At 54.3% G+C, this 18,690-nt stretch overlaps 1 protein-coding gene across 3 annotated transcripts in view; it reads left to right on the plus strand.

Annotated features, from left to right (window-relative positions):
• Positions 1 to 18,690, plus strand: part of ANKRD11 (ankyrin repeat domain containing 11) — a 131,855-nt gene that overhangs the window by 96,568 nt on the left and 16,597 nt on the right. For all 3 annotated transcript variants that reach the window (XM_048316945.1, XM_048316946.1, XM_048316947.1), the window contains exons 3-4: positions 2,650 to 2,794; positions 9,895 to 10,033. In XM_048316945.1, the coding sequence (XP_048172902.1) occupies positions 2,708 to 2,794; positions 9,895 to 10,033 (226 nt within the window). In that variant the 5' untranslated portion in view covers positions 2,650 to 2,707. The remainder of the gene's footprint in view (positions 1 to 2,649; positions 2,795 to 9,894; positions 10,034 to 18,690) is intronic.

Raw genomic sequence — 18,690 nt, forward strand, 5'->3', positions numbered from 1 at the left:
TCAGCTCCTCGGAGGAGCTGAGTTAATTGTTTGTGAGATAGGAAGGGTGCTGGTTGTCTCCTGTAGGGAGGTGAGTTTGAGAGGGGCGTTGTGGAAAGGGAGTGGCTCGTCCATCTCCTAAATTAGGAGGAATTGAAGCCAAATTGTCATTCTGCAGCCCTAGATTTGCCACCCTGCAAATGCTCTGTCGCGAGCCGGGGAAGACTCTTCCAGCCGGGAATCTGTGCCTCCCCTCTGACTCTTATTAAACGTGCTTAAAAATGAAACGAACTTATTAAACGTGCTTAAAAATGAAAGGAAGGCTGCTGCGTTGTCGGTAATTGTTGTGCAAATGTGATACTCCCTGCAAGCTGTGGAACAGGCCAGGGCTGTGTTTACCCGGAGAGGCAGCCAGCTTTCCAAGTGTAATGAGTCAGCTCTGCGAACAGAAGGGGCGCAGAATTAATCTGGCATCCGTCTGGCCTTTTCTCAGTTAAACAGGTTTTGGAAGCTCCACGTGAATAGGTGCCTACCCTGGTACAAGCAGCCACAAAGACTTGGGAGTGGGCACGATTTTTTTGGGAATACATTGGCAGGGTGCAGGTCATGGGGTGCTTTGAGTGAGGTGCTGGCAGTGACGGGGTTGGGTTTTGGCTGCCGGTGGGAGCAGAGCGTGGCCCGGTCCCACTGTCAGCAGAGGTGAAGCTGCTTGGGTTTAATATGTACTGTAAGGTGTAAATAAATCTCCCCTGCCCAGCACTTCATCTGAATTTCCCCCTCTTGGATTTGCAGTGAATATTGAAGGGAATATTGTCCTCTGCTCCTGCCTCCTCCCAGGCACACGCTCCTTTCTCCTGTACCTGCACCTTAATGAGCCCGAATAAGAGGAACCGAGGGGAAATAATTCTTACATTTTCCCAGCTGGATAATGATGCCTGGCAGAGAGAGAGGTTCCTGAGGCTGGGAATGGCTGGAGCTGCTCCTGGAGGCACCCCATGGATGTGCAGCATGGAGGGGACACTCTGGGCTCTGGTGGGATGTCCCAAAGCTCAGCTGTCCCCATGTCAAGCAGAGGGGCACAAGGAGGTCTCAGTTCCCAAAGTTTTGTTCCTAAATATGGATAACGGCCTTCCCACAGCCCAGGCAGAGGAGCTGGGCTGCAGAATTAGCTGCCTTGGGAAGCACAGCCTCCTGCTGGAAACACCAGCATTGTCTGTGCCTGGTGCTTTGGTCTGGGAATTTGTGCTGCTGCAGGGCCAGGCTGGGCTGGGGCCTCTGAAACACCTTTTAAAAGAAAGGAAAACAACTCAAAGTGTCCCAAAGCCTCTGAGGCGTAAATGGAACAGAAATTTTGAAGGGATTTCCAGGGAACTTCTAAATACAAGACTTCTCTCTCTCCTCGCTGAGAATTCCCATCTCCCTGGACAATTTCCTGCAGTTGTAGCTCTGCAGAGCCACTGCTGTAAGATGGAAATGGGTGCAATTTAGGGCTGACAGGTGACAATTACTTGGGGAAAAGTTCCTGTTTGTGCCATTCCAGCCTCGCGCTGAGGAGCTCGTTGCTGTTGGGGTTGCTGGGGATCACTCCGCACAGATATCCCGTTGCACTGATGCTTTCCAGCCTCTGGTCTTGGGAGAGGAGATACTCCTGTTCACCTGAAAGGGCCTTGGCTCCAGCCAGTGTTCCTGAGCCCTGCTCCAGCTTGTGCCTCGCTGTATTTCACATGGCAGTTGTCTTTCCAGCCCTGTAACCAAGCAACACACGAGGAGCAGGGAGCGCTTTGTCCTCTCCAGGTTGGCTTTCCCCAGCCAAGGTGCGGAGCAGGGTGAGGAGCTGTGACAAGCTGCTCCAGGAACACCGAGCCCTCTGTGCTTCCTGCTCCTGTCTCATGATGGCAACATGTTCAAAGAGTGCCTTTTTAATGGAGCTTTTGTAATTTGTTTGGTCCTGCGAGTGTCTGGGAATTCAGTGTGGCAAACTGGGTCTGTCCCCCTGTCCCTGTGCTCCGGACAGAGCCACAGCTGCAGGAAGCTTTATGTGGGCTTGGGGTGATGCTGTGGACGAAGAGCAGGAGGGATATTGCTCTTTGATGGGACTTGATCCTTTCTAGGTTGTTCCTTGCATATGAGACAAGCCACGTCTGCAGCTGCAGGATCCAGTTTGGAGTTGGCCTCTTCTCCCAGGAAACAAGTGACAGAATGAGAGGAAACAGCCTCAGGCTGTGCCAGGGGAGGTTCAGGCTGGAAATCAGGAGGAATTTCTTCATGGAAAGGGTTGTCAGGTGATGGAAGGGTCTGCCCAGGGAGATGGCAGAGTCCTCATCCCTAGAGGTGTCCAAGGAAGGCCTGGAGGTGGCACTCAGTGCTCTGGGCTGGTGACAAGGTGGGGATCGGGCACAGGTTGGATTCGATGTTTTGGAAGGTCTTTTCCAAGCTCAGTGATTCTGTGTGATTCCATGTGTGATTCCTTGCAGCACCTCTGTTACTCACTGGGAAAGTGACAGGAGCCTGCTGCAGCTTTTCCCACATCTGAGGGTGCTCTGCCATCCCAGAGTTTCCATCCAGGGGTTGGGAGGGGGTTTATCCTCATGGGAAGTGCCTTGTCTTTCCCCCCCACAATGGAGAGATCCCTTGGAGATGTCTGACCTCCCTTTTCCTCTCTCCCAACAGACGGTTGATGATGAGGCGATGGCAGCATAAATGAAGATCAAGTAAGGAAGGCAGAACGATGCCCAAGGGTGGGTGTTCTAAAACACCACAGTCAGAAGATTTCTCTCTCAGCAACGACATGGTGGAGAAACAAACGGGGAAAAAGGTAACGTGTTTGGGCCACCTGCCTTCCTTCGGGGATGCTGCTCCTTGAGCCTGGAGTCCTCAAGCCATGGCAGCGTTTGACGTGGCAGGAGGTTGCCCTGGGCTCTTATCCCAGGATTTACATTGGTGTGTTGGTGCTCTGCCAGCTGATGGGGTTGGGTTTATTTTCCTGCAGTCCTTCCCAGGAAGTGCTGTTCCCACCTGGATCCGAGTCAGCCGAGTGACAGGGGATGCTTTGGAAGATTCTCTTTTGCAAGTTCTGTGTGTTTTAGGGGTTTCTGCACTAAGCTGTGGAAGACCTAAGTGATGTGGTGATGGTGCAAGTGTGTGCTGGGTGAGGGAGGAGCTTCTCCTCCTCTGGATGGAAATCCAGGTCCTTGTCAGCTCGGCTGGTCTGGCTTTTCCCAGCAGCACAGCTGGACCGGCTCAGCCTGGGAGTTGCTCTGCTGAAGTTGCTGCTTCTGAGGGTTGATTTGAGGTGTTGTCTGGTTTTTGGTGTGGCTTAGGTGAAACTACTGAGATGAAATCTGAGTTTACCTTCACACTTCTCCTCTTCATCCTGTTTTGCTCTAGGTGTGAGCTCAGCCTCCTCTCATTCAGCTTTTCCCCCCTTCTCAGTATCAGTCATTTCCAGTCAATAGCTGTGCAGAAAACTGTGTGCAAATGTTACTTTTAAATAAACATGAAAACCTACATCTACTGAGTTCTGCTAAGGAACAAATCTCATCCACTTCTCTTTCATCTCCCTGCTCAGTTTCTCAGCATTCCCCTGGGAGTTTTTGCCAGGCCCCGGGAGCTGAAGCTGAGCACGGTGAGCCCCAGCTCCGTCACTTCCCTGGCAATCCCACCCCACTGATGGCAGTAAGTCCTCATATGACTGAGCTCTTGTTATTGACAAAATGGGGAAAATGCAAAATAACCAACAGGAAAATCCCAGGCAGGATTTGGTTGTGGAGCACCTCGGTGGCGTCTGCCACGTTCTCCTTTCTGTGTCACTGCACGTGCAGGTCGGTGCAGGAGTGTTGTGGGCGCAGCGTGGGGCTTCTTAGGAGGGGGAAAATCTGGGATTAGGGGTGTTGGAGGGGGAACAGCTGCCTGGTAGCATGGGGAAGATGCCAGCATTTACCCTGGCAAAGGAGGCTGTGCCCAGCAGTGCAGGATATGTAAATACAGGCTGGGTCTGCGCTGGGTAAGAAGCTTAATGCTGGCGCAGGTGCTCGGGGAGGGAGAGGATCAGTTGGAATATGAATCAGCTCCCATTTTATTTCATCCACTCCCGGCAGCTTAAAGGCTGCGTGTTATTTACAGAGCAGGTTTGTCGAGCGGCGCGGGGCACGCCGGGAAGCGGAGTTATCTCCCGCTGGCTAAAGAACTAGGACACAATTCCTGCCTCCCATTCAGAGGCACAGGCCTGCCCGGAGTGGCACTGAGAGGGGACGGGGCAGAGTTCCTGCTCCTTTAATTCTGGCTTTTGCAACAGAGGAGACGCTTGCAGGCTCTTGTCTTCCAGGGGCTGAGCTGAGCTCCAGCCCGAGTGGCTTTTGCCCTGTTTCTGGTTAATTCTGAAGCTGAGCCGGAGCAGTGACTCAGGGGAAAAGCACTTCGACCTCCTCCCTGCAGACGCTGTTGTACCTGCCTGTCAGCAACCACTGCCTTGCATTTATCTTGCCTTTGTCAACACGTTCAAAGGCCCGAGCTGGGACTTGGCTCAGCTTCCCTTCTAGGCTGGAGAGGGAGGGCAGAGCCTGGGTCGTGCACAGGGACCCGCCATGGGCACAGGGAGAGCATGGCAAAGTGGTGCCAACCAAGTGTTTTCCTCTTACGGTGACCTTAATATTGATAGTTGATTTAGCATTAAACAGGCTTTGCATGCCTGGGCTCTGCAGCTCTGGCAGGTGGAGGGGGGTCCTGGTGCTGCAGCGGGCTGAGTACCACAGGGGACAAGGGGCTGGCCTTGAGCTGAAGGAGAAGAGGTTTAGATGGGATATTGGGAAGAAATTCTTCCCTGTGAGGGTGGGGAGGCCCTGGCACAGGGTGCCCAGAGAAGCTGTGGCTGCCCCTGGATCCTTGGGAGTGTCCAAGGCCAGGTTGGACAGGACTTGGAGCAACCTGGTGTGTGGAAGGTGTTCCTGCCCATGGCACGGGGTGGAACGAGATGAGTTTTGAGGTCCCTTCTCACCCAAACCATTGCAGGATTCTGGAATCACCAACTTTTGAACCTGAGTTCCATGCTTGATCATGTAGCAGGCTCTCAGGGGAGCTGCCCTGTTCCAGAGGGCTCCTGCTTTGAGGAAGTGGCTGTGAGCTGCTGCCTGGCAGTAGTAGAGCTCATTATAGGAGGGAACTCCTGGCTCTCTGCTCCCTGCCCCTCCACAGGAGGGACTTAGGAACTGGTGGGATGCAGCCCTGAGAGTGAAGTGGTTTAAAGAGCGTGTCTGAGGGCGCTGGATGCTCTGTGGTGTTGGATGAGGAGCCGTTTCTCCCGAGGTTAGTGGAGCCCTTATAAGGCTGCACAAGCCTGCCCGGGGCGGGCGCTGGCAGCCCCTGGGCTCCTCCTGCTCCCTTTAGCCTGAAGGCTTTTGTAGAAATCTGCATGCCATATATGAATAATTCTCCTTTCTGGTTTAGATCCACAGATCCCCATAGCAGGAGATTACTCATGACTTAGGCTGAACAGAGCACCACAGCAAGGGTTATGTCAGTTGTCAGAAGCATTTCCTGGTGGGCCTGGCCTGGCGTGGCTGCATGGTTACACCGTGTGCTCGGCACAGCCTTTGCCTCTTTATGGGGAAATGCTCCCTCTTGCATAGTCAAAAGTGCATTTTTGCTGCAGTGAACACCAAGCAGAACAGCACTTACCCTGGTTTTTGCTTGTAGGAGCTGGCAGAGGTTAAAAAAACTTGAGGTCTTTCTCCTTCCCCTTCTCCCCTTTTCAGAGAAGGGAAACGTGGTCCTTATTTTTCAGTTCTTCATGAAATCTGTTGTGCTGTCAGGACTTTCCAGACTGGATGAGTGAGTGCTGGGCTCTGTGTCCAGCACAGAGTCACTCACCGGAGTGTGAAACCTGCAGGAGTATCTGGGTGACTGAAGAGATGACATTTCAGTGAAGTTAATCAACCCGTGCTCATCACAGGGTCATATTTCTTACAAACTTCGGTGCCTGAGGCTCACAGGAACGGGACTTCAGCTCCAGTCACCTCCATGCTCCACATGTTTTATTGCAGCATTGATAACAACACAAATTCAGACTTTCTGGAACTTCGTGTGTGTGTGTTGTACTCTGGCTTTGGGAAGGCTATGGGGGGCCCAGATTTAGGGAATTGTTTGGTTTTCACCAAATCCAGTTGCTTTCTGGGTAAAACTGCGCCCATTCCTTTTTGTGATGCAGGGTGGGAATCTTCTGCCCCTTCTCCCTTCTTGCTGGCACAGCCAGGACAGACCCTCTGGTGCAGGGAAAGTCCCTCTGTGGCAGCATTTGCTTTTTGCAGCGTGGGTTGTTTGCCCACAGCAGGAATCTGATGTGGGGCATTGCCCAGGGCACCAGCCTTGGAGCCTTCCTGGGCTTCTCCTCCCAGGCTGCCCGTGCTGGTTTTGTTCATTGCTGTCTAATTTTTACTGACATCACAACCTGAAATGCTTAGAGCTCATTTTGGAGAACAAAGGGCTTTGGGGATTTCCATGGCTGGCAGTGCAAGTCTCTGCATAAGCACTGGGCTGCGAGTCAGGCTCTGTCGGAGCGAGGTGACGGGGCTGGAAATACGGATTTCTTTGCATGCCTTTGTAAATTGTAGAATCATGCACTGATTTGGGCTGGAAGGGACCTTAAAGCTTATCTCATCCCTTCCACTAGGTCAGGGTGCTCAGAGCCCCATCTAAATGTCTCTGTCTTGCAGAAATCTGCATCAAAAAATCCCACAGGATTGTTTCTGCTCTGAGAACTGGCCTTTGGCCCGCTCGTGTGTCACAAATGCCCTGAGCAGATTGATGTCAGGGTCTGTGGTGCTGATGGGAGAAGCCCTTCCATCCCCACCCTGCAGCAGCTCGCTCTGGGTGGCTGCTGGGGCCAGTTCCTGGTGGGTTTGTGCTCCAACCACGGCGGCTGAGAGCGACTCGTGATGCATCTTTTCACTTTTGCAGGAGTAGCTCAAGGTGGGCTCAGTTACTCATAGTGCAACTCTTACTGCAAGTGTGATGTGTCAGGAGGGGATTTTTTCTGCTCACGGCTGCTGACAGCCCTTTGCCAAAGCAGCTTTTATTAACACCTGCAAAGGGGAACTTGCTGCTGCTGCTGAGCTCTCGACTCTTCCCCATCCCCAGACTCCTGTCCCGGCCTTGGAGAGCCCCAGCTCTCGCACAGGGGTGTTCATACAAGTTGCTCTGCAACGTCAAGGCCAGCTTGGATGGGGCTCTGAGCAGCCTGATCTAGTGGAAGGTGTCCCTGCCCATGGCAAAAAGGGTTGGGATGAGATGAGCTTTGAGGTCTCTTCCAACCCAAACCATTCCAGGATTTTGTGATTCTAATTTGGATTTGTTCCATTTGTGAAACCTGATTCCGATGAGTCTGAGCTTACTTTAAACATGAGAAGACCTGAAAATGAAACAAGGTTTTACTCCAGTAAAGGACAACATTCTTCATTACAGAATTGGAAATAATTAGGGAAGTAAAGCTTAAAATAAGAAAATGAAAACTCTCAGGAGCTGGACTCTTCAACTGCCTTGACGTTCCACCCGCTGCTGCAGGCATCCCCAGCAGGTCGCTGCTTTCCAGGGGGAAGCAAAGTCTGGATCTTCCTTGCTCCAATTAGTAGAAAAGGTTATCATTGTGCTACTGTAGGAATTAATCTTCAAAGCTGCCGCCGCTTCCTTGGCTCCTGGTATTTAATTGTGCTGAACTGACGGGATCAGCAGCTCCGAGCGTTGGGGCGGAGGCAGAGGAGGTGCTGCCCGAGCGTGCCCGGCACTGGGATTCACACGGACACTGCCAGGGCCACGCTGGGCTCACCCTCTGCTCTGAGAAGGGTTTTGTCATCATTCCTCTACTCTGTCTCTCCTCCAACACGGAGATCTTAGCAACATGGCAATAACTATGGCTTTAAACTGACAGATGGGATATCAGGGAAAAATCCTTCCCGGTGAGGGTGGTGAGGCCCTGGCACAGGGTGCCCAGAGAAGCTGTGGCTGCCCCTGGATCCTTGGGAGTGTCCAAGGCCAGGCTGGATGGGGCTTGGAGCAGCCTGGGACAGTGGAAGGTGTCCCTGCCCATGGCAGGGGGTGGGACTGGATGGGCTTTAAGGTCCCTTCCTACCCAAACAATTCCATGATTCAAACTTCTAGAATGAGCTGCATTTTTACCTGTCCTGCCCTTTTTCTCACTCCTGAGTGCACAGAGATCCCAGGCAGCATTAATCCAGCAGAAAACCTACCTGTGTGTCTAAGAGCATCATCCAGATGCTTCTTGAACTCATACAGCCTTGGTGCCCTGACTGCTTCACCCGGCAGGAACCTCACAGACTCATGTCTTCAGTGTTCAGAGATGCCTTTCATTCAAGTAGATACAAGGAAAAGTTCAGGATGTGAATGGCCACTGTGGGACAAGGTGCATTATTTATTTGGTGGCTTTTATTCAGAAAACATACACATTTTATTTATCCTTTTGATAAAATATTTCATAGAATCATAGAACTAGGACAGACCAGGGTACCTGCTCACAACATGATATTCCTGGCAGGTGATGGGAGCTCCCTGGCCTCACCGCCACCTCAGAGCAGTAGAAGTGGCATCATTTGTTATTCCAAACTATTTTTGTTCACCTCAGAAAACATAAGTCAAAAGCTTTTCAATCTGGAGGGTTTAAAGGAAATGCTGGAGTGTTTATTTTGGCTGTGGGGGCTCTGTCCCGTCGCTCCGGGGCCGGTGCTCGCCGGCTGCTCTCGAGCAGGGCTGCCCTTCCTGGGGCTCCGAGCGTGCCTTGGCTGCCTCCCACCACAGAGCCCTGTCAGGCAGGTTTGTTTCTCTTGCTTTACCAAAAAAGGGATTCCCCAACCCATTTCCTTCATCCTCGCTGGAGGGCGGCCCCGGGGCTGTCACGCTGCCTGTGGCGCAGGGATGTGCAAACACATCCCCCTGGGGCGAGTCAGGGGCTTCTCTTTCTGCTGTGGGTGAAGTGTGGGCTCCAGGCAGACACGGAAAGAGGAAGGAGCGACGCACGCGGTGACGGTGACGCCGCAGTCCTGTGACTGCTGGCACCAGGGCCACCTGCCAGGGAGCTGCCAGGGCCAGACAGCAGGACTGTGCCTCTCTAAACAAGGGAATGCTCTTAGGCTGGCTCGTCTGAGCTTCCAGCCACGCTCTGGCATGATTTCCTGTACTGAGGTTCTTGTACTTAATCTCACTCTGCCTCTAAAGCGCAGAGTCTGGGTTTTGCTGGGTTGTTGAAGTCAGATCTGTGACAAAGCCGCTTGTGCTGCCCTTGTTGTTCGGGCAGGGGCACAGTGGTCAGTCCAGAACTGCTCACTTAAAACAATCCTGTTCCTCACACACAAAAAACACAGGGCATGACCTCAGGCTGTGCAGTCCCAGCACACTGGACTCCTGGAGTTTGAGCTGGGAACCAGCTCTCCCTGGTCACATGAAAAATCTCATCTGTCTCAGTATCTGTAACTTGCTCAGGACGTTCCTTCAAAATCTCTTCCTGCTTCCGAGCAGTTCACAGCATTTTTGCTTCACATTGAAATCCAAACCAGCCTGAACAAACAGGACTGACACAAAGCAGGAATGGGTCATTCTTGTCGTGTGGTTGCATTTGGAATTCCTCAGGTTCCCCTATCCCAGCCTGCCTTCTCTCTGTGCCCACAGCCAGGTGCATCCTCAGCCTCACGCAAACAATTCATTTGGCACCATGCAGCAGCCTTGATTGGCCTGGCTCTTCTCTGGTGGTGGTAGAGCTTTAGATCTTGGTAGAGGCTGCGTTGGCAAACCCTGATGCTGGAAATCAGCAGCAGAAAGGGAAGGGACGTTGCATGAGGCCAGTGCAGGATTTGGGGAATCAGGTGAGCACAGTCTGGGGAAGGCTCCTGTTGATCTGGTCTCTTCTCTTTCCAGGATAAAGATAAAGTTTCTCTAACCAAGACTCCAAAGTTGGACCGGAGCGATGGCGGCAAAGAGGTGAAAGAGCGAGCGACCAAACGCAAGTTGCCTTTCACTGTCGGAACAAATGGAGATCAAAAAGACTCGGATACAGGTACACAAATGCCACGTTCCACCCTCAGATCCTGGGTGATGGGGCTGGTGGGGAGCACACAGGATCCAGTGTGCAGCCAGTCCGTAGGGAAGTGTTGTATCAAATTCCCTGTATTTTTTAATTGAAGGAAGAGGCATGTGGACGAGGGGCTGGATGGGATGACTGCTCTGCTCCACACGTGCACATCTGTTCTTAGGGATGTTTTTTAGGTGGACCAAGCCATGGCTGTGTGAGGGGACCCCTTTCCTTCAGCTCTTGTCTGTTCTCCTTGTTTCTGACTATCCCGGTTCAGGAACTGTGGCTGGGACAAGCCATGGAGCAGGGCCTGCTTGTGAGAACTTAGAAAATAAGGGAATAAAGATGAATAGTCTTTAAAAGAAAACCAACAAGTAGAATCTGGTCAAGCAGGTCAGTCTTGTAGCAGAAGAGTGGCTGGTGCATGAGGCTCCTGGATGGGCTGTTGGATTTGTTAGCAGTTGGGAAGAGCTGTCACAAGGCTTTGGCATGGAGAAAATTGTGTTGTTTGGTTGTGAGGGGCTGAGCTGTGGATTTCTGGGCAGAGGTTTGTGTGGGTTCTTCCTGTACATTCCTGGGAAATCTGCATTTGGAAATAGTTCTGGTCAGGTAAAGCTCAGTGATTGTGTAAAGAGATAGAACAGGCTAAAAGTTGGGAATATCCTTGAAAATGGTACAAAGGCTGTATTTGGTGGTGCTCTGTGGTGAGCCTGGGAGATGGGATGACGTGGGTTGAGTCTCCTCTGGCTCAGGAGTTGGGAGGGCAGATTTGGAAGGGCCAGGAGTGCCACTGCAGCAGTGAGGGCTGTTCATGGGCAGGGACATGTGGTAGTGACGTGTCCTGAGGCTGGCCCAGTGTTTCCATGGGTTTGTGTTCCTGAACTCCCTGTCCAGAGAGAAAGTTTCCAAACATTTGTTAATTGTCTGAAGCGTGTTGGCTGTTTGCAGAGTTTTGGGTTGCTGTGGTGTCTCCCTTGGGGTGTCACCTTGGCGAGGGTGGCTGGGGCCAGGCAAAGCTGATTAACCAGAGCTGGAGCTGCTCTTTGTCAAGGGTGTTTGTGCTACGTTCAATACTGGGTTGAGAGTTGGAGCCCAAGCTGGCTGCAGGGCTGTCTGACCCTCGTGACAGCTGGAACGTCACGGCAGGGATCTGCTTTTCCCAGGGCTCCGCTGGCTCTCTGGCTGCAGAGATGTTGGAAATGTTTGCGCTGGCAGCAGCGAGAAGGAAACCAAATGCAGAGGAGAGCAGGGAGAGCTGCTGGGAGAGGCTGCGGCTGCTGGGTGGGAGCAGCAGCCCATGAGACCCCCCTGCCCAGGGGCTCCCCCGTTACCCCTCTGCTTTCTGCAGCTGCGTGACTTTTAGCTCCGGACACGTCTTCTCCTTCCTCTGCAGAGCTCTTCCCCTTCCTCTCCAGAGCTCGTCCTTCCTGGGGAAGTGGGTGAGCTGAGGGGCAGCGGCAGCCCAGCTCCCAGAGGAGACCTGGAGGGGGGTCATGGCACTCAGAGACCCATTTAAAGACAAACTGGGCTCTCACAAACTCTGGGAAGGTGTGTGGAAGGTGCAGGCGAGTCTCAACAACCTGTTTGGTGGGGACTGGGGAGGAAGTGACTCAGCCACTGGGTTGGAGATCCCGGCAGGGAGCTGCAGATCGATGTGCACAGTCAGACTGGTGCTTAGCAGGAGCCTGTTTCTGTTCCCTGACATCGTTTACTCCAGGAATCAGATGCTGGAGATGGGAAAAGACTTCCTGGCACCTTGCTCTGCTCTTGCATCATCCCATTGCAGGGTGTTTCAAGCCTGTCTGGTCCTTGGCCTGGCTCGAGGTAGAGGCAGGTACAGACGTGTTTGTGGTGCGCAGAAGCTGCACGTTCTGGGGGTGGAGGAGTCCCCCCAGTCTGAGCTGGTGCCATCAGTGGCACCTGGCTGAGGACACACATGTGACATGCAGGACAGGCTTTTGTTTGGAACAAAGGCTGCTGTGCACCCACCCCACGTTCCTGCAGGAGGGGGAGGCGGCTGCTGCTTGTTCTGCTCCTCAGCTTTGCTCCCAGCCCTTGGAGCAGCGGGATTGCACCATCGCTGCTGGCTGACCCCGGGTGGTTTATGTAATGTGGTCTTGCTTCCCAGGCTGTGTCCATGGGCTGCTGTGTGTGCATGAGGGCGTGTGCCAGGATATTCCACGGCCACGTGGAATTCAGCTGTAAGGACGTGGGAGCTGAGAGCTAGCAGAGCTCTCTCTTTGCTTCTAGTGGGGTATTTTTCTCCTGTTCAAATGTTTAAACAATAGCGTGGATCCTCATCCTGATGTGTTGCAGTGACTCATTTTCCTTAGCATGCTGTGTGTTGCTTTTTTCCCGGATGGCTCTGGCTCAGCCCTGACGTAGGTGCTCCATGTGTGGGGTGAGAAACATCAGAGGTGGGTTTGTCTCCCATGGAAAGGTAGCAAAACCCACCCTGGCCAGGGGTGAGTCAGCAGCTGGTGCTGTGGGACTGTTTGGGGGCAGATGGGATATTGGGAAAGAATTCCTTCCTGTGAGGGTGGGGAGGCCCTGGCACAGGGTGCCCAGAGCAGCTGGGGCTGCCCCTGGATCCCTGGCAGTGCCCAAGGCCAGGCTGGACACTGGGGCTCAGAGCAGCCTGGGCTAGTGGAAGGTGTGGGACAAGATGAGCTTTAAGGTCCCTTCCAACCTAAACCGTTCCAGGATTCTGTTGTGTGGGCTCCCAGAGGCGTTACTGGCCAGCACTGTGCTGAGCGCATGGTTTGGGTATGGTTAGTTCAGAGCTAAATCTTTTAAAATAATCTCTCTCAAAATGGTTTCTAGAGCAACAATTCTGGCTTTCGGGTTCTTCAGAGTTAACTAAATAAACTGTCTTTAGGAAAAAAAAAATGGCATCGAGCCATGAGCCTCCAGACTGTGCATGTTACAGCTCCAGCACTGTGGGAGCAGCATCTCTGTGCCTCTGACTTCTCCTCCTTCCTTCTCCTTCCCTCGTGTGGCATCTCCCCACATCCACAGGCGCTGCCCAGAGCCTACGTGCTGCCTGGCAGCCGCCAAACGAGCACAGCCAGCTTTCCTCCCAGCAGCTCCAGCAGCGTGCGCGGCTCCCCGGCCGTGCACCGTGCTGGGAGGGGGCTTCAAACCCAGGAATATTGGATAATTGTGGTATTAACAAACACGCGGAGAGGGAGATGGGAACAGTCCTGCTGGGAAGGCACCTGGCAGGAGAGGTGGGCACGGGCGGCTGGCGCAGCGGTGCCGTGGCTGCGGCGCTGAGCCACGGCTGAGTCACGGCTGACTCAACGGCACCAGACTGCCGTCCCGCGGGCTCTGACGGGATGGATCCGCAGCAACAGGTCCCTCGCTGCGGAGTGGGACAGGTAACGCTGGTGGAGAGCAGCTGTGAGATGCGCGGAGCGCAGAAGGCCGTGTGCCCGCTCCTCCTGCGGATGGTTTCCTCAGCTGGATGTCACGCTGTCACTTGAGTCCCTTGGCTCGAGGTACAGCTGTGGTTTCCAGGCCTTTTGTCATCAGCAGGGAGAGTTGGGGCTCAGTACAAATCTCGGAGCACGCTGGGATAATTTTGGCCTCTCACAGCGCCTGAGCGAGGCTGGGTCAAAGCTGGTGGTCCTCAGCAGTGCTGGGGGCCCTGCTCTCCTTGGTGTCCCACTCCCTCCCTGGGGGTCCCTCGCTGGGTGCCCAACTCCCTCCCACTGTGTGTTCCAGTCCTCCCTCTTTGTCCAGTTCTCTCCCTCTGTGTCCATCTCCTTCCCTGGGTGCTTCTGGAGGAATAAGGGAGAGGGAAACCCCCACCAGCTCTCCAAGCTGGTCTGTGCACATCAACCTCTCCGGGAGCCCAGGGCTGATTCCAGGGCTCGTGACCGGCCAGGGAGGTGCTGTGGTGGCCGAGGGCCAGTGTGAATATGGTTGGCAGGAGCCGGCCTTGGAGCTTCAAACTCCGTCTCTAATCCCCCGAGGTTGTTACATGACGCTAATTAGTAGGTTAGAAAATGCTCGATGAATCAGCTGACCCAAACCATCCTCTCCCGGAGCCGGCTGCTGCTTGCCTAATGCTGGAGCGTTTGGAGCGGCATGGCATGGGAACGGGCTCGGGAACGGGCTCGTTAGTCCCAAGTCGGCGAGGCTGGCGAGGGAATCCGTGAGAAGCAAATTGCTGGCTTATTAAAAAAGGCATCTGCATCCCACAGTGGTGTTTGTGCTGTTCCTGTGCCTGGCTGCGCTCCGGTGTGTGCAGCTGGGGCTCGCAGGGGCTGCGCTGCAGCAGGGCTTTCTTTGCTTGTGTCATTTCAATCCTTTTACTAAAATAGTAAGAAACTGTTCTCACCTAGCAACCAGGGAGAGAGTGAATGTCAGAGCTTCTCCCTTCCTAGCTGGGCTCTATAATGCCAGTACAGTGTGGAGAGCCTGGCACACACCAGCCTTCAGATCACCCTGAGAAACTCCCCGTGTGCAGCAGCCATCTGGGAAGGGCTGCGCAGAAAACCAGGTCGTTTTATGACGGGAGCTGCCATAAATCTCCCTCCTCCCCCCTCATCACCTCCTTAACATGCAGAGGGAGAGGTTGCAGTGTGCTGTGTCTCTGTGAACCAAAAATCTATCAATGATGGCTTTTTCCTTAATACAAGAGCTTTTATCAGCGCTGTCTGCAGAGTGTCCTGGCCCCAGCTCCGGGAGGGGAGGGCTTGGCCGGAGCCTTCCTCCCCCGTCCTCCCTCCTCCAGCTCTTTCTATTTCGTGGGAAATGAACGGTCTGACTTAAAAATTGGTCTTGCTCTGAATTGTTCACTTTTAACATGGATATTTTTGTTTCTGATGAAGCCTCTGGGCTCCTCTCGCAGCATTTTGGGTGCCAGTGGCCACTCTATGGAGGAGCTGCTTTTACACATCGGGGCACAGCTGTGGGGTCTGGCCTGCAAGTGTAGGGAGAACACCTGGATTTGGATCACAGGCTGTCACACAGCATTAAACCTCTCCAGTCAAATCATACTTCAAAATACTGCAGCCAGTGGGGTCGGGCCCTGCGGATCCTCATCCCCAGGGAGCCCAGCTGAGTAGTGGGGATGGTGGGCTCAGCTGCACACAATGACCTGGCATGGTTATAAAGGGGCTTGTTCCTTCTGGCACCTTTCCTCTGCTCCTGACTCACAGCCAAGGTCTCCACCATCCTTCCCAGCAGTCTGGGATGAGGTTCTGGTTCTCCATCCTTGAGGTTGGGAACAAGCTCCCTGCTGTATGGGAGCAGCTCAGGGTGCCTTCTGTCAAGGCAGACCTTGCTTTTCCTCTTGTTTTCCTCCAAATCACCTCCTGGCTGTGCCCCTGGTCTGTTGGCTCTGCAGCGTGCCCATGACCCCCTGGTGCCAGTGTGTCCCCCCAGCCCAAGCCATGTTCCTCTGCATTCCAGGGGTCTCCTGCTCACCCTCCTCACTGAGCTCTTCACCACCGAGTGTCCTGGCCTGTCCTGCTGCCCTCTGTTGTTTGTCCACCTGTGCCACGGTGCTGCTTCCCTTTCCACGCCGCTCCTGCCACCTCCAGCCTTCCCCTCAGCCTGTCCTTCAGTTCTGGAGTGCCCCAGAGCTCTGGCATGTGGTGGGACCGTGCTGCTGTCAGCCTTTCACCTTCTGAATCATCGGCCCACATTGCAGGTGCCCTGTGAGCCTGGGAGTGCATCCCCAGGCCACGGTGCTGGGCTGGACCTGCTCTTCCCTGCTTTGAGCCGACATGCTCCAAAACGTTTTATGCCCTCCAAGTTCTGCAGCAGGAATGAGTCACTCTTACGCAGGCTGGGCCGGGCTGGGGGGAGCAGAGCCCGCGTGCTCTCCCGGGGGTGCAGTGCAGTCTCTGTTGCTGTCTGTGCCGTTCTAATTTATTCCTATTGATCTCCTGGTCGTGCTCGCTCGGCACAGCAGCGGTTGCAAAGCCCCTCTCGCCGGTGAGCCGGCGCTCGGCGTGGCCGCGCGGCACCGAGACGTTCGGCGCGAGCCGCTCTTTGGAAGTGGTGTTTTTCCTCAGGGTTCCACCTTCCGAGCGTGTGTTGTCATGCCGAGCAGTGGGAGCAGATGCTCTCTGCGTTACGGGGTGTGCTGCGTGCGTGGGGAGCGAGGAGCCGCGTGGCTCCGGCCTCCCCACGACCTGCACGCGTCCCACCGTGCGCCAGAGAAACCTCCGAGAGGTTTTCCATCACCGCCCTGCTCTCCTGCCTTCCCTGCCCCTCTGCGTTTCACCTGAGGCTGGGTTCAGCCTGTGTCTGCACACAGAGCCAGCCCAGCAGCACTGAATCCCTCTCAATCTGCCCTGGGATTCTTGTGGAGTTGCCAGGGCGCTTCCAGCAGCCCTGGATTTGTGCTCCCCATTGCAGCACTGCCCAGAGTCTCATGTGGGCATGAGAACCACCCTCAAGCTAATGCTCAAACCCCTTTGTCCTGGGGATCTGCTCCTGCTCTGCCTTTGCAGCCTCTCGGGCTCTGTGTGGTGAAAGGCAGGAGCAGTTCCCGGCTCAGCTCCTGCTTTCCCCTTTAAGCCTGCGCACGCGGTTCCTGCTGGCGTCAGCGTGAGGGAAGAGCCGAGCAGGATCCCCGAATTAAACCAGAGCTGGTGCTCGGGAGGTTTGCAGAAGGGCTGAAGCAAGCAGCAAACGAGCTGCTTTAAAAATAGCTGCATGGAGGTGTGGCTCATCCCGGGCTCATGGAGCATCCGTGGGCTGCCGTGGTCCTCCTCCCGCTGGGATCTGTGTGCACGGTCCAGCCACCGCCGCTGCCGATCGGCACTGGGGGCTCCCTGCCTGCACCCCCCCCCCCCCCGTATCGCTGGGGTCTGTGCTTGCTAAAGGGATTTTAGTGTGAAATCAGCTTTTTTTCTGTCAGCCGAGGTGGATAACACTGGGAGAGTTTCTCTCCAGTCGCTCCATGTTGCTGCAAGGAGTTGCAGAGGCGCAGTTAATTGGAGGCACAGGAGCAGCCCGCAGGAGCCGGCGAGTGGAGATCTCTGGGCAGGGACACCTTTAAATCTGCTGAAAATCTGATTCTGAGTAAAATCCTCTGGGCTGAAATAACATGTGCAGCTCTGTGAGCCTGGGACCAGCCAGGGCCAGGAGAGCCAGCCCAGTGCCAGGCGGGATTCTCACCCAGCTGAGGCTCAGGATGGGAGGTGGGTGCTGGGAGCAGCTCCGTCTCCATCCTCCTGCTTGTGTTTCAGACCCACTGCAGGATCTTGCTGATGTGATCCCTCCACATTGCCTGAGGATTGTGCCACTCAGGGAGCCAGGGGCTGCCACACTGCCCACACTGGGATGCCAGCACTGGAGCCATAGAATCACAGAATCCTGGGATGCTTTGGGTTGGAAGGGAGCTTAAAGCTCATCTCCACCCCCTGCCACGGGCAGGGACACCTTCCGCTGGACCAGGTGTGACATCCCACCCTTAAGGGTAGGTCATCACACCAGGTTGCTCCAGGTCCCATCCATCTGGCCTTGAACCCTTCCCACTGGGAAGCACGAGCCCGAGTCCTCGGCTGCCTCCCCTCAGCGAGCGAGAAAGCAGCAGTCGCTTTCCAATTTATTTTTATCTTGTTGATCACATGCTTTGTAATGTTAAATGTTCTGTGGAGGAGGAAATTTCTGCAACTGCAGAATGAATAGGAGTTTAGGGGGTTTCGGTTGAACTTGATAATCAATTTTTGCAAATCCCAGGCTCGTGCTGACAACCTGCAGCAGCCAAGGGATATTAATGAAAATGTTCCCATTCTAATTGTGGCTCCGTACGTGCGGAGCAGCCCTGGGCACTGTGTACTTCAGGGACTCTGCCTGCTGGCACCGTGTACTTCAGGGACTCTGCCTGCTGGCACCAGCCAAGATGTGACCCCTCGAATGTCTTCATGCCTGGCCTTGGGGCACGGCTGGATGTGACCGAGGCTGGGGGAAGCCAGGCCTGTCTGAGCAGGGTTTAAGCAGCTTGGAGCAGCAGCTGAGAGTCTCAGGAGGAGCAGGGAGGTGCTGCACACATGGATCAGGTGTCCCTGTGTCCCCTGGCAGGACACACAGCACAGCAACGTGGCTCCTGGAGCCACCCCGTCAAAGTTGTCTTCCCGTAAGCATGCTGGGTTTAATTTTATTTTAAGCCATTAAAAAACTGTCCTATGATCTGATTTCATCTTCCAGCTCTGTTACAGCTGCCAGGATGACCAAAATGTGGTTTCAGAGTAGACTGGGATTCGCCTTCAATGCAGACATGTTTCCAGGGCTTGCATTTCATAGAATCATGGAATGGTTTGGGTTGGAAAGGACTGTAAGGCTCATCTCATCCCACCCCTGCCATGGGCAGGGACAATTTCACTATCCCAGGGTGCTCCAAGCCCTGTCCCACCTGGCCTTGGACGCTTCCAGGGATCCAGGAGCAGCCACAGCTTCTCTGGTCAATGAGCAGAGGGCTTTGAGGAGGGGTGGCCGTGCTCTCAGGTTGAGAGTCTCCCTGGAACAATCATTATTTCTTAAATGTATGGGATTCCAGGAGCAGGGGTCGATGGAAATCACCTGCTCCAGGTGGGACCTGAGCTACAGAGCTTGGCAGCTCTGTGCACTGTGCCCAGAAAAGGTTTCTGGAGCTGGCTGTGCCTCAGCCGTGGGAGCTG

This window comes from Corvus hawaiiensis, chromosome 12, assembly GCF_020740725.1.
Source record: "Corvus hawaiiensis isolate bCorHaw1 chromosome 12, bCorHaw1.pri.cur, whole genome shotgun sequence".
In the NCBI taxonomy this organism is placed as follows: domain Eukaryota; kingdom Metazoa; phylum Chordata; class Aves; order Passeriformes; family Corvidae; genus Corvus; species Corvus hawaiiensis.